This window comes from Poecilia latipinna, unplaced genomic scaffold (assembly GCF_001443285.1).
Source record: "Poecilia latipinna isolate Pla-1442-1.1 unplaced genomic scaffold, P_latipinna-1.0 Scaffold690, whole genome shotgun sequence".
Classification (NCBI taxonomy): Eukaryota; Metazoa; Chordata; class Actinopteri; order Cyprinodontiformes; family Poeciliidae; genus Poecilia; species Poecilia latipinna.
The window spans coordinates 86251-101356 of NW_015113306.1; the positions used below are offsets into that span (position 1 = coordinate 86251).

Here is a 15106-nt window from a genome sequence, read left to right on the forward strand (position 1 = left end):
AAAGAAAGAAAGAAAGAAAGAAAGAAAGAAAGAAAGAAAGAAAGAAAGAAAGAAAGAAAGAAAGAAAGAAAGAAAGAACAAAAGAATGAAAGAACGAAAGAAAGAAAGAAAGAAAGAACAAAAGAAAGAAAGAAAGAAAGAAAGAAAGAAAGAAAGAAAGAAAGAAAGAAAGAAAGAAAGAAAGAAAGAAAGAAAGAAAGAAAGAAAGAAAGAAAGGAATGATAAGAGGACAGAAAAAGAAAGAAACAAGAAAGGATAAAATAAATGGGATATAGGAAACAAAAAGAAGAACACAAGAAGGAACCAAGTAAGTGAGGAAGGAAGGAAGGACACAAGAGGAGAGGAAAGAAAGGAAAATGGGTAGCAAAAAATTAGATGTATGAGGAAAGTGATGAAGGGCACAAAGAAGAAAAACAAGAACCAGATTTAGACAGCAGTCGAGGGGATAAACTCTGAGAACATGAATATTCTTCATTCTCCCATCTTCTTCTTCCTAACTAGTGGAGAACGACAAACTCCATTTGTTCCCAGAATCCCTCTGACCTTGTGGTGGAAGTCCAGAGCGTAGCTCACGAAGGCCGGGTGGTGGATGAGGTCGAAGCGCGTCGAGAACTGCGGCACGCCGCTCTGGGCGAGCAGCTCGTCCGACAGGCGCACTTCCGCTTCCGGGTAGCACATGTTGGAGTTCCACAGGCAGTTCACCAGGAACACCTGGTAGCGGTTAAACTCCCGGAAAGTCTGGCGGCTGATGTGAAAGGCCTGCTGCAGAAACGAAACCGAACAAACAAACCCACAGGAGGCGATTCATTCACTGAGTTTGATTCACCTTCATCAGAGTTCTGTAGTAATTAATTACATTTACTTAACTAACCTTTGTGAGGAAAATTTACTTTTAGGAGTATTTTTACTACGCTGCACTTTTCACTTTTACTTGAGTAATTTTATTATGAAGTATTTCTACTCTTACTGGAGTACAATGTTTTAGGGACTCTTAATAAAAACAATCTAGTGGCATTTGCAGGCGAGCCGGTCGGCCGGCGGGCAGAAGAACCTGCTAAAAAGTCAGAGCTGCGTTGAAATAAACATTTCCAAACTCTCATGTGAGAGGAGATTATGGTTATCGGGTTTACGCAGACGGACTGGCTGAATATCAAACATCTACCTCGGTTTCTAAAACAAACAGCTGGATTACTGATCCAGCCACAGAGCCACAGGTTCGTCCTTACCTCAGTCACTTTCTCCTGCCTCTTGGCGGACGTCAGGTTCACTTTGTACCTAAACAAAACAGAAATGATGCAACTAATTATAGAAATAAAATCCCATTTTCTGTGTCACAGTATAACTTAAAGTTAGAAATTAAATTTTAATTTCACAGATCTGATTTTGTCAGGCATCTACATGTCGATATGGGATGAGGCCATGTTCTTTTTCACACCTTAGCCTCACTTTCATTTACAGTGCCATCTTAAGGTAGAAATTCATAACAATGTATTTTATTGAGATTTTAGGTGACAAAGTGGTCCATTATTGCAGAACAGAAGGAAAATGACGTTTCTGAGTTTTTGCGAGGCATGCCTTTCTTTTACTCTGTTACTCTTAAATAAAACTCATTGTGACCAATTAGAACGACCCAGTTGGGGTGCGTTCACATTCGCCCTGTTTAGTCCGCACTAATCAGATTTCCTAGAAAGTCCAATTCATTTTGGGAGGTGTGACTATACAACCAAACTCTGGTCCACCTTCAAACCTTGGTCTCAATTCAGTTGAAGTGAACTCTGGTGTTGTTTGAATGTATATGTGAACGCCAAGCGGACCAGAGACCACTCCAAAAGCAGGAAGAGAACGATAGCACTGGGGATTCTGGGTAAACGCAACCAAAACAAATTCAGGAGTCTGGCACTAGAGCGAGAAATGACACAGTCTTTTACCAAAGACAAAAGAGAAATCCTACAAAGGCAAAAATCTGACGCTACTCCATTTTTGTTTACATCTGGTGAAGAAGGAAGTCGCGCTCCGTCTCTTCTTCTGAGGTTTTTGTCGCCACCACAGGCGAGGAGGGAAATAGGTTTTTCAAAAGGCTTGGTTCATTTGACAGCGCAGTGTGAAAGCAAACCACACCAACTGAAAATCATCCCACCTGATGGTCCACTGGGTGTGAAAACACTCCTAAAGTCCAGACCTAAATCCAATTAAAAACATGTGGCAAGACTTGAGCATCAAGTCCCACGTTCAGTCTGAGTGAGCTTGAGCTAGTTTGTAAAGAAAAATGCACCAGATTGAAAGTCTTTGTTTATTTAAAGCTAGAAGAGACAAAGCACCAGAAGATATTCTACTATGGTGTCCAAGATGGTTTCATTTTAGATTTCTAGATTAAGAAAAATAATAATTTGCCTTCCACTTTATAATAAACACACTGAAGGTTTTAACTCCACTAAACGTGTGAGAGATCAGAGCTGATGCTACCAGATGAATGAAGAGTCTCCCACCTGTGCATGATGAAGGCCAGTCTGTCCACGCTGATGGGGTCGGCAGCGAAAAAGGCCGGGTAAAAAACTCCTGGAGGAGGCATGACCACGAGGGGAAGGCCAAACTTCAGGAAAGTGTCACAAACCTGAGGAAGGAGGGTGAAAAAAATGATTCTCCAGCTCTTAATCTTACAGCTTTTACAAGTCTGCAGAGCTCTGCATTGACATCCTATAATCTGATGCACACTTTCATGTTGGGCCAAAAATGCTGCGTTCCATTTAGCTCAAAGTCGGATCTGAGAGCTGGGAATTATGCTATATCCAGTTTGATCTTGATTCCAGTTGGAAGTCAGGAAACCACAGGGATTTGATTGTTTTTGTGCTGGCAAACTACTTATAGTAACACAAGTTAACAACAATGTATTAGATGCATACAGATTATGTTGACATGTTTGATAGAAGCTTGTGAGTCCCTGATGATAATAGTAGTAAAATAAAAATGCTTAATGTTTAGGTGGAAATAAAGTTTCTAGGAGTGAAACTTGGCCATAAAATCTGTTTTGAATCAAGTTGGATCCAAACTGGCAAAGGCACTTGCAGCATTGGATAAAACATATAATATTTAGACCCAGTTAGCAGCTCCCACTTACTGTCTCGTAGAAATCCAGAATGAAGCTGAGCAGGAGAGAGTGGCAGCCCTCCAGCTGGAGGCCCAGGGAGGCCAGCCGACCCACGAAGTGAACCAGCTCCATCACAGAGTCCTTGAACCCTGACAAGGTTATGTTTCTGAGACAGAGAGCAGAGCAGAGGGTCACACACAGAAACCGTCTGCTCAGCTGACACTAAGGGAAACTTCCAACACACGTTTACTGATTTCAGATAAGACGGAGGAAGATCACTGCAGCAGAAAAGATCAGACACTCTAACCAGAGGGGCAGATTTACTCAATGAGTCAGCAAATTTTACATGGCATGGCAGGGATATATTCAAGGCTCAATTATGAATTATAATTTTTATTTAGACTAGGGCTGGACAATATGGCTGGAAAATCCATCACACTAAGCATTTCACATCGGTAGATTTTTTTTTTCTACCTACAGATTCATCCTTTGCTGAAGTGTTCGCTAAAGAGACGCTACGTTACTGCATTTTAGGCAACAAAATGTTCATTTCCTTCCGTAAAACTGGGACCAAGTGGTTTGTTTATTTGCATATTTTAATTTATTCAAGTACTTTATAAAACAGCTAGGGCTGGACGATATGGATGAAAAACTTATCACAATGTAAATGCTTCATATCAGTTGATATCGATAAGAATTTATTTTTTTGTTTGTTTTAAATATCTGAAATACTGAAAAACTGGTGGTGTGACCGTTCCTGCTTTATCCACAGTTTTCACTCCACAGCATTGATTTTTTATTTTCAAGCATTTATGAGGCAAAACCTTAAACTGCTGCTGCGCCAGTTACTCAACAGGTCGTTGCTAGGTAACCAAAGAATGAGCGAGTTGCTAGGTAACCAAAGAATGAGCGAGTTGCTAAGTAACCAGAGAATTAGTGAGCTGATTCCACCAACCTTGCTTAGCTGTGGTTCTGGATCAGAGTACAGTGAATATTCAATAATCTATCAGACGTATTATCATGTGTCTATCGCAATATATGTTGTTATTGATCAATTGTCCAGCCCTACCAAAAAGTAAGATGCACCAATACGCCTCATCTTCAAAAAAAAAAAAAAAAAAAAAAGCTGCAAGTTTGTCATTTTTTTTGCATCAAGTGGGTTTTTATAAAACCAGGCTCCAGTTGTTCTTCAGTTGTTTAATGGAGTGGACGTAAAACTCACATGGACGTGTGGCTGTTGAGGCTGATGTCCAGGTCATCTTCCAGAGCGTACGCAGAGTGCCAGGTCAGCCACTTTAACAGCATGTGGTTTAAACACTCAATCAGTCCACACTGCAGAAACGCAGAGAGGAAAAGCACCGATCAAACACTCAATGATAGCGGCGGTTATAATGCATGCAAGGCTAACACATGTTAGCTGCAACCATGAAGATCCAGTCAACATAGAACTGCAACGTGAGGAAGATTCAGGGTTTCTGACCATTTTAAGGTCAAACTTTTCATCTCTTACATTTCTGCTTAGCCCCTTTTGTTTGGATAGATGAACAGATGGAGGGATGGATGGAAGAATGACAAAATGGATGGATGTAAGGATGAAAACAATGGATGGATAGATGGACTGATGAAAGAATGAACAAATTAATGATTGGAGAGAAACAAAAACAGATGGAAACACGATGTAGAGAAAATAGATGGATGAATATACAAACTATTGTGTTAATGGAAGGATGGACGGATGAATAAACTAACTGATTCACAGATGGATGGATGAACAGGCGGATGGACATAGAGATCAGAGACAGATGCACGTTTTAGAAAACAGGATTTAAAAATAAGTTTTTAAAAACACCTCAGCATTGAGATTTTTCTAGAAACCCTGAAGATTTAACAACTTTTGCCTCAAACAGCAAACTCACCTTAAAAAACAGCGAGGACGTGAAGAAAAGCTGCATGAGAGGATCAAACAGCAACGCCTTGATTTCTGAACAGGAGAGAAAATATCACAATTATTCCAAATCAACAAACAGCTCACATTTCCTAATAAAGCTGCCTCAGCCCGGCTCTCAGTTACCATGCTACGTAGCAACTAAGGTAGGAAGCAGCATTTTGTTTTTGTTTTTTTGGACACTCACGCGAGCTCGGAATGACGGGAATGTTGCTCAGGAGGCCGAGGATCTGCGGACGCAGTAGAGATCCGTCCCAAACGTTGAGGAATTTGAACAGGAAGGCATCAGAACTGTTAAACCCCTCCTAATGGGCACAAGCATTGTTTAAAGAAAACATGAATCAACAATTCATTTAAATTAAACTCTGACTCTTTTCTCATCATTCTAATTCTGTGTCAGGCCAATTAAATAACCAAACATCCTCAGGTGTATGTTAACTCTGTTGCTATTGTATGAAATTAATCATATAACTATTTCTGTTAATAACATTTGTAAACCTGAAATGAAAGCCTGTCCCAAATTCATTTGTTAGATTTTTTTAAGATTAGATTTGTCTGATGGTGCAGAATGAGAATTTAAACAATTCTGATTCTGAGAGAAAAAAAAGTTGGAATTCTGAAAAAAAAGTGAGAATTCTGAGAAAAAAGTCCAAATTTTGAGGAAAAAACATCTGAATCCTGATAAAAAAATAAAAAAAAAGAATCTGAATTCTAAGATAAAAAAAAGTCAAAATTCTGAGAGGAAAAATCTGAATTCTAAAATTAAAGCAAGAATTCTGAGTCAGAATCCCTTTATTTTTGACCCCAATTGTCTTCCATACATTCAATTTATTTGTTAGATTTGAGTTTTAAGACTCGATTTGTTTTATGGTGCATTAAAAGTTTAACAATTCTGATTCTCGGAAGAATTCTGACTTTAGACAAAGAGACTTCATAGTCATTCAACTGCACATTTAAAATGTACATATTGGGAAAAATTTTATTTCAATACCAATAATTAAATAAGAGAATGTAATTATTAATTAAAATCTTAGAAATATTTCAGAAAAATATAAATGAACACATGTGATGAGACGCTCACCTGCAGGAAGTGCTGCGCCGACAGCAGCCGGTTTAAAAACTGTAGCGCTTCCTCCGGGTTCTTATTGGCTCCTCCATCGCTGCAGAACAAAAACTCTGAACAAGAAAGAAGAAAATTTAGTAACTCAAACAGACAAATGAAATAAATTATTCTGGAAATTTTTATTCCTTCTCCTAAAATAATTCCCTTTGAATAGCCAAACTACGTAATCCGCTGGAGTTCAGCTCAAGGTCAGCTTTAATTTGGGAGAAACTTCTCCTGTTTGTCGATGATGATGACCATGTCACAGCGGTTTTGCAGCTTCACGTCCAATCACGTCTCATTTACCTTCGTGGAGAGCGTAGCCGAGCCAGAAGTTGAGTCGCAGGAGGGCCGACTCATCCTGCACGCAATCCAGGTACTGCAGAGCCAGACTGGACCCCAGCAGAGAGCCCATCTGAGCTGGCAGCTGGCGGAGGAGCAACCAGATAAAAACATCATCACACACCCATCAACACAGACAGGCATCCAGAGGCACATTTTAATTAAAAAACATGCTAAGAAAGTCAAACTTCACATTAAAATACAGAATCCGTTGTTTTACTTTATGATCATCCTGTTTACCAGCATTAGGAGAGTCAATGCTGATACCAGAGTTATAATTTTCACTAGAGTTTAGTTTTATTTCACTGTGACTTTTTTGGTTTTTATAGTGTGTTTGCTAGATTTTACAAGTTGTCATTAGATAAATTTTTTATCAGTTATAGCAGTTAGTTTTTTCTGATACTCTGGTATCAGCATTCAAAAAGTTAGAAGTATTTTTATTTTGATTATGTTTACATCGATTGGCTAATGAATACTCCGCAATAAATACTGTTTTTTTAAAAATGAATTCAATTAATGTTTGCTTCCAACTTTTGCTGTCGCAATTTTGTATTGCCAAGAAGAATATGAGTGACGTAATTTACCAACAACTGACGTAAACTGCTTGTGTGGGGGGAAAAAGTAAATAAATCTCATATCCATTCAAAATACTAATAAATAAACTCATAAACACAAAAAACGAAGGATTTCGTATCTATAATTTCAGTTAACACGCACAATTTCAAGTTCCAGTTAGTTATAGTTTTTCCCCATTAATTACCATTTTTATTTATTTCAGTTAACAAAAATGTTCTATTTCAGTTTTTGCTATTTCATTAGCTTTAGTTAACCGTAATAACTTTGGTTGATAGAAAAGTCAAGCCAAGCTGAGAATCCAGCAACAGCGCACTAGCAGCTGCCTCAAAACACAGAGATGCTGCCAGTTTCATGGATAAATTAGAATAAAAAGGAGACAAACTATGAACAGACACAATTTCAACAAGAAGCGGTAAAGTGTTGATCCTTTACCAATATAATCAATACAATAAAAGAACTGTTTTATGCACAATTAAAAACAACAACAAAGTAAAGAAAGATCTCTGGTTGTATTTTATAAGCTGTGTGGTGTTCAAATAAAGAGGTGAATTTATGTGTTACACAGAATCTCATTTTATTTTATTTATTTATTTTTGCTTTTATTACTCATTCAGGACAGATAAACAGCTAATGACGTCTGTGAGGGGAAAAACATATAATGGTAAAGTTAATGAGAAGCACAGCGCTCATAAAGCGGGTTTATCCTCTAATCTAATAAAACAATTACAGCCGCGGGGCCACCTGTGCTGGACTGAGATGTAAATACGCTGCACGTCATCCAGATTAGACGGTGCAACAGCACCACCATGTGGCGGTGAGGCGGCATCACACCAGAAACAGATTCAGCGCCCTGAAGTGAACGAGTGGAGAAAATAAATGACTCTAGGCTTGTGTCACAATAACACATTTTTCTGGATGATAAATTGTCCCAGAAGTTCTTAAAGTTCAATAAATTTTAAATTCTAATGAACATTCAACACTGCAGCTGGAAGACATTTTAAATATCCAAAATAAATCACAAAAACAACAAATAAAATTAATCATGAAGTCTCTGTAAGCAAAATTGTCCTTCAAAAAAAGTTGAGACCAATTCATCAGACTGAAGACTTTTGTCATCCAGTTTTTGGTAAAAATACAAAAACGATAAATCATGTTAATGGAAACTATTGAGCTCTTTTTAATTTATCATTCAGTTAAGTAATTTATTACTTATTGTGACAGGTCTAGTAAATGTGTTTTAAAGTAACATAAGTGATTTCTACTTTGCTAAATGTGCAACTTCAAGGCAAGCAGTTCACAATTTGGATATGAAGTATCTAGACTAGCATATAAAAAAATCACTTTTCTTTCACTGTTTTTTTTATTTGTTTTTTTAAAGCAAAAAAAGTCTCGTGAAGTAGCATTTTGAATAAAAGTCTCATTAGTCCAGGGACGGTTTACCTCGATGCGATGCATGTTTTGCAGCAGCTGAGCGAAGGACTGGATCTGCTGCATAGGAACCAGCTTCCTACTGGAGCCCTGCGCCGCCTGGGGCTCCTTGATGGTGACGGGGCTCAGAGGCGGCAGCTCCAGGTGGGCGTGTTTCTGGAAAAGCAAAACAAAAGATTTCACTACACGTTCAGACAATTTACTGACTCATTTCTGGATTGTAGATAGGAATGTTTTAAAATTAGATATCTCCACTTCATATTTAAGCTAATCTTTAAAAGATTTAACAGTTAGAATGTGTTTATTTCAGGTATTGTTTGTCAAATCCATTTGAGAAACTGAATTTGGGGGTTTATTTTGCTGTAAGCAATATTCATTTATGATTTACAGATATAAACTAAATGAAATTAAAAATACTACCTAAATCAACTTGTTCACTACAGATCTACTTTCTAATCTGATCCTGTTACTGGGATAAAAACAGATATCGGCTGTTGTCCATTTGTAGGAAACACATGGAGCCTCTGGACAGAAGCTGAGGAGGTGATGAAATGTTGCAATAATACTGGGAAAGGAGCAGCAATATGTCAAGTGCTGCAGAAATCATTTAAACACTCTGAATAATGTGCTGGGGAACTCACCCTTTTCCGAGAGGCGGTTTTATCTCTGACAGCGAAGGCCAGACTGATGCCGGAGGCGACCTGCACGCCGTTCCTCCTCTGGACTCCGATTAGAGCCGACTTCCAGGGGGAAATGTGATTCTTAAACCCACTCTGCGAGAAATCAAACAGCACTGGTGTTTCATTACTGTTTAGAGTTTACAGTCAGGCAGTATTAGAGGAGCTTTCAGTTTGAAGTACAAACCTTCATCCGGGACGGTATGGAGAGCGTCACCAGCTCAGGGCAAAACACTTTATAGAGAGACAGAAGGTACAGCAGGTAAGGCTGCCTTCCCTGAGGAGACAAGAGAGATGTGCAACACAGTGCATAAAACACGTCTGCAGATTCCCAGAAATCCAACAATCAGTTCTGTTGTCGCCAAAAATAAGTCCCATGAGAAAAATACGGATGATTTTCAAAAGGTTTACATGTTTTTACTCGTTTATGTGTTGAACAACATATTTCCATAGTTTCTCTCTGGCAAGTCAGGAGATGTGATCCGATCAGCCAGTAATCATAACACTCCACTTAAGGAATCAAAGACGGAGGGAAGGAAGAAGGGCATGGGAAAAGAGAGCGAAACAACAAAAGACAGAAAAACGGAATGAAAGAAAGGGTAAAAGAGCGAAAGACAGAGAAGATTCAAAGACAGAAAAAATCCCAAACAAACGAAATCAACAGGAAGTTTACCAGTTTCGACTGCTGCTCCAGTAGCTTCCTGACTCTGAAGACACGCACTGCAGTGGAATAAAAATACTGTTAATATTTTTCACAGAAGTGAAGAAAACACTGAGAACAGAAAAATAAATATTAAAGCCTGGCTTACCATTTTCCTTTCTGGTTAAAAGATACAACAAGTGGCAAATGAAAGGGCACTGAAAGAAACAAGAACAAGAAAATGTAAAGTCTTGTTCATAACATGACAAAATAGAAACATCAGTTTATTTTATATATAATTAAAGCTAAATAAATTTTGCTCTGCTCCTTGCAGGTAGAGACGACAGATGAACAGACTGCATTTTTGAGGTCAGACACTGATGTTGGATGTGAAGGCCTGGATCGCAGCTCTAATTTAATCCAAAAGTGTTCAATGATTTGAGGTCAGAAGGACCAAGTCACCAATTCTTCCATATCAAGCTGGATAATTAATTTACCTCTCAGGGTCAAAGGACATTCGTCCGGAAACTGAAATATGCCACATTCACCATCATCAGCATGAAAAGGTGAATGACGGCATGTAGTGTGAAGCATTGAGTCTATACAAGTGCAGGCCGCTGACCATTTTACCATCTACATGTTAACCTGAGAGAGGAGTGAACAAACCCACCTTTGTTAAACATGAAAAACCAACACTAAACACCTACTCTGCATCTCTGACTCGTCTTTCCACGCGGTTTTGTAGCATTTCACACCTTTGGACAAGAGACCAAAACAACTGAGACGGCATTATGAGGGATTTGTTTGGACCGTCAAGCAACAACGACCCAACTATTGAGCTGAATAGAGGCTATTATATGTCTTTAATGCTCAATCTGTGACCTTAATTTCTCTGTTGGTGTGTCTGTTCTCACCGCTCCTGGCTGTAATCGGTTCAACCAAGTTCGGTCTTTCAGATCAGAGCGGAAACATCTTGACGAAGACAGTAAAGAAGTCCAGCTGGATTTGATAACTGAGACTCAACACCAGCGACTTGCTTCTTTAAAGTTGGTCATCTCATTATTACAACTCTGTTATCAACAATTTTCACACAGTAAAAGGTATTTATGACATAGTTTCTCGTATTTATACCAGCAAAAATAAATTAGCTAGCTATTAAGTATGAATCTCATAATGACCTCATGATATTTGAAATGTCATAATTTAGAATAACTGAATTGTATCTCATGATTACGACTCATTTATCTTATAATAATGAGATACAATAACAGATTTGTCTTAACTACATTATATTATGACTTGAGCATATTTATAATTATGACTGTAAGACATTGCCATAGCTCAGAGATATTGGTGATAATTATTAATTCCTCTGTCATTTTAGATTTTAAATTACATTCATACAACAAAGTAGTTTTTTTTTTCTCATTGGAAATAAAATGGGCATCTCTCACAGGATTAAAGAATAGTGTGTAAATTATTAACATAATAATTATCTGCTCCTATTTTCAGGTGTCAAATGACTTACTCCTCTCTCAACTATAAACAGAAATGTTTCAATAGATGTTACAGGAAACAAACCAGCTTTTGTTGATAAGCTGCAGCTCCTTAAAGTCGGATGGTCTCTTTGCCATCACCCTAATCTTTAGCTACTTTTCTCTATCAAATTAAAGCTGCCCCAAAACGCTACCATTACTTTCCATCATTTTCAAAGAAGTGAATAAGTTTCAAGGTAAATCAACGCAGAGAAGACAAGTCACATACCAGATTCTCATCTGTGACGAAGCTGAAGATGAAGCCATAAATGGCTCGAAGCTTGTCTTTCGCGTCGATCATGTCGAAAACAGTCAGCACCCATTTTATAAATAAAACCTACAAATTTCAGAGAGAAAAACGCATCAATCCAAAACATACAAACAAAACTGACTGAATAAGAACAAGATCAGCTACATTTTAACATTATTAGTGAAAATAAAAAATAAAAATAAAAATCTGTGCCGTGTTTTTCTAATCTACATTATTTGGATGTTAACATGTGGAAGTGATTGGATTTTCGCAAACCTGAGTGCTGGTGGGTAATTTCCGAACAGTGAGCCAAACTATGGCTCGGACCACAGCCTCCTGTGGCACCACTGAAGCGGGAAGGAGACACTTCAGCACCCGTGCACATGGACTGCTGCCTGCAGACGTAATGAACGAAGAAAAGAAGCAAACGTCAACAGATCACAGATTAGCATAGCATTTTCTACAAAAGGTGCCACGTGTTTTTACAACTCACTGCTCCATTATATCATCTCTCATATCATCAGCAATAATTCAAAGAAAATGTTTTTTGTTTTTTTTTTGTTTTTTGTTTTACACTTAAAAATTGTCATAAACATGCAGGTTGTTGGGAGTATTTTCAGTTTGTGTGATTGCTTAGTTCAGTGTTTTTCAAGGTGTGAGCCGCTAGGGGGCGCCTCAGAAAGTTAGAGTGAAGAGAAAAAATAGAAAAATGAAAAATAAAATACATTTTTAAATAATAATTTTTTTTTAATAAATGTATTCTGTTTTGATTTGTTTTAAATATAAGCTAAAACAACTTATTGAAGATGCACATACAAGGTATTATCTTGGAAATTCAGGAAAAAGTTACTGTCTTTCTCATCTTTCTGACTGGCAGCCAAATTTGTCAAGTGTCTTTTCTCCTCAAACTAGAAATGGAAATGTTTCTGACAAATAAAAGACAGAAGGAACCATCCAGCTGCCCTGCTGTTGAGGACACTTCTGCAAAATCCTAAACTGTGGAGATTAAATACTGTTTGATGGGATTAGTATAAAAACATTACATACGTTTTTTATCAAAAGAGGGGATTGTGGTGAACATTTTTATCTGATGATCTACTGAACATGAGATTAATAAAAATTTTACACCACAGAACTCATTGTCAACGAATGCTAAATGAATGTAGTAATTGTCGAATAGTGAATAAAAGTGAGGAAAAAAACCGTAAAATTCTGTATTTCTTTACATATTTTGTAGCATTATCTGTGGGATTGCAAAGGGGGTTCCTGGCCAGAAACTAATATTGTTTGGTGGGGCCACAGCATGGAACAGTTTGGGAACCTCTGGGTTATTTAGTTGATTAAATACTAATATTTCCTAATCACTTAGCTTGTTCTTCAGTTTGCTGTGCTAAAGTGTAAAAGTTGCAGTAATGTGCTTCCAAAGAGCAGCTAAGTGGCAGGCTTACCCATGCGTAGGCTCATAGCAAAGTCCAGCATAATGGAAATGGCTTCTGGGGACAAACCCCTGCTGAACGCCACTTTCTCCACCCGAACCAGATTGTTCTCCAGCTCATCGTTCCCAGTTACAGGAGTGCCTGCTTCCACTAAAGGACAGAGAGAGAGGCGAGGAAGACACATCAGAACGACAGAAATGCAACTTCCGAGGTTGGATGGGACGGAATACCATGAGAAAATAAACATTTCCAAAGAATACAAGTATATATCTACAGGTTAGATATGCATGAAGGAGCATTTAAACATGATAACCTCCTGAAACAGCTCTGCACAAATAAACTTCTGTAAAAACCTTTTAGAAGTTCACAACCTTTTTATTTTGATCTTGTGTGACCTGCTAAGTGGCTCGTATTTATATTTTCTCTGCTTATTTCTATAACTATATTTGTAAAGGACAATTTTTCATTCACAGAACAGAGGTTTAAGAATAATCTTAAAAATTAAAACTAAAATAAGAAATTATTTAAACCAAAATGAACTGGATATCCAGACTAAAATGTGTCCTCTAGGGAAATGTTCAGGTGTGTCAAAACAGAAACCATGTAAACAGATCAATACAACATGTTCTTTAGGGTTGCTTTCCTGTGGAAATGTCATTATTAGTGTTATATTTAGGGCAAAATCCAATTAAATTTGACTTTTCAGGAACTCCTCACCAAAAATAAATTGCCAAATTACCAATGAAGACAATTATAAGAAGGGCTTAATACAAGTAACGCTAGCTAATCATTGTTCTTTCACCGATTACTGAAAAAAATATGAATAATTTTCTACATGCCATATTTAAAAATAAATCTAAATGAAAACTTTTTCTTTGAAATCGATACTCTTGTTACACTACTGGTTTATCGTTTGAGATGGGTGCCATGTTTTATTTTGCTGGTCCCATTAGTTTTATTTTTGTTTGTTTGTTTTTATCCATTTTGCAGTAGGTTTATAAATTATATTTTTTGTGTTGGACAGTTTATACACGAAGAGAGGCACAGTCTTTGCTTGAGAAACTGCAATAACATTTCACAGTCATGTAATTTGCACTAAAATGTGTGGAGTAAAGTAATATAGTAAATAATAAAGCATCCTATCTATGCAGAACATACAACTACAGTTTATGCTATTACTGTGATAATCTAGAGATCCAGTAAATGCTTGTTGTTTATCTCAAATATTGTGTAATGTGTAAATAAATACAACAACATTTAGCTTTTTGATATAGCGAAAGTAGGGAACATGTGAGGGTTTCCTAGTGGACTACTACTGTTCTGTAAGACATGTTTATAATCCTCACGTAGGTTCGTCTTCCTCTGCGTTAAGATAAAACACCATAAGCTATTTATAAAGACATTTTACGTTCTCCACTATATTCTACCTATAACATGTTCCTGTTCATTATTATACTGAAGTTTATAGCTGAAGTACAGTTCCGTTGATGGCTATGAATCCAACTGTTTTTGTTTGTGGATCTACCTTCAGAGAAATATTTCAAGGCCAAAACGAAGGGGTCCTCCGCCTCGTTCTTCCTCCTCTCCTGTTCTGCGATTCTCAGACTCCGGTTGCTGCTCCGAGTGGACACAGACTGGTCGCTCAGACCCGAATGGTCCGAATCCGACAGGTTTAGCAGCGTCGCCATGTCTACATTGCTAAAAACTTTAAAAACACAATCCCCTCCCCAACTCTGCCTCTGTCCGTTCAATGGAAACTCAAAATCTTCCGCGCCGACCGTTTGCCCTGCGCCTGCGCAGTGGCGTTCATCCGCTGAGGTGCTTCACGGGAGTTGTAGTCTGTTTTGGTTTGTAGTTCCTGCTGAGAGAAGAAGCTAGCGGTTTCCCTGATAATAAATATGAACATTTTGTTTTGTGTATTTTTTTCTTCTTCTCTTATTTGGGGGAAATATTTAATCACTCAAGTGTAAGAATAACATAGTAAGATTTTTGTTATATTTTTGTCAAACTGTATATTGCCAGTAGAATATTGCTGAAGAATAATTCTCAAAACTAGCTTCAGGCACTTCAATATACTTAAAGTTAGCCTT

At 37.7% G+C, this 15106-nt stretch overlaps 1 protein-coding gene across 1 annotated transcript in view; it reads right to left on the bottom strand.

Moving 5' to 3' along the window:
• cenpi (centromere protein I) overlaps positions 1-14822 on the bottom strand; it is a 19740-nt gene extending 4918 nt beyond the window's left edge. The window contains exons 1-18 of the mRNA XM_015044778.1: positions 14542-14822; positions 13029-13166; positions 11857-11975; positions 11560-11667; positions 9965-10013; positions 9829-9875; positions 9343-9432; positions 9120-9251; positions 8491-8634; positions 6439-6559; positions 6112-6206; positions 5218-5335; positions 5002-5066; positions 4308-4417; positions 3116-3251; positions 2487-2611; positions 1227-1275; positions 544-762 (exon numbers count right to left, since the gene is read on the bottom strand). Coding sequence (XP_014900264.1) covers positions 544-762; positions 1227-1275; positions 2487-2611; positions 3116-3251; positions 4308-4417; positions 5002-5066; positions 5218-5335; positions 6112-6206; positions 6439-6559; positions 8491-8634; positions 9120-9251; positions 9343-9432; positions 9829-9875; positions 9965-10013; positions 11560-11667; positions 11857-11975; positions 13029-13166; positions 14542-14704 — 2028 coding nt within the window. The 5' untranslated portion in view covers positions 14705-14822. The remainder of the gene's footprint in view (positions 1-543; positions 763-1226; positions 1276-2486; positions 2612-3115; positions 3252-4307; positions 4418-5001; positions 5067-5217; positions 5336-6111; positions 6207-6438; positions 6560-8490; positions 8635-9119; positions 9252-9342; positions 9433-9828; positions 9876-9964; positions 10014-11559; positions 11668-11856; positions 11976-13028; positions 13167-14541) is intronic.
• Positions 14823-15106: the final 284 nt, after the last annotated feature.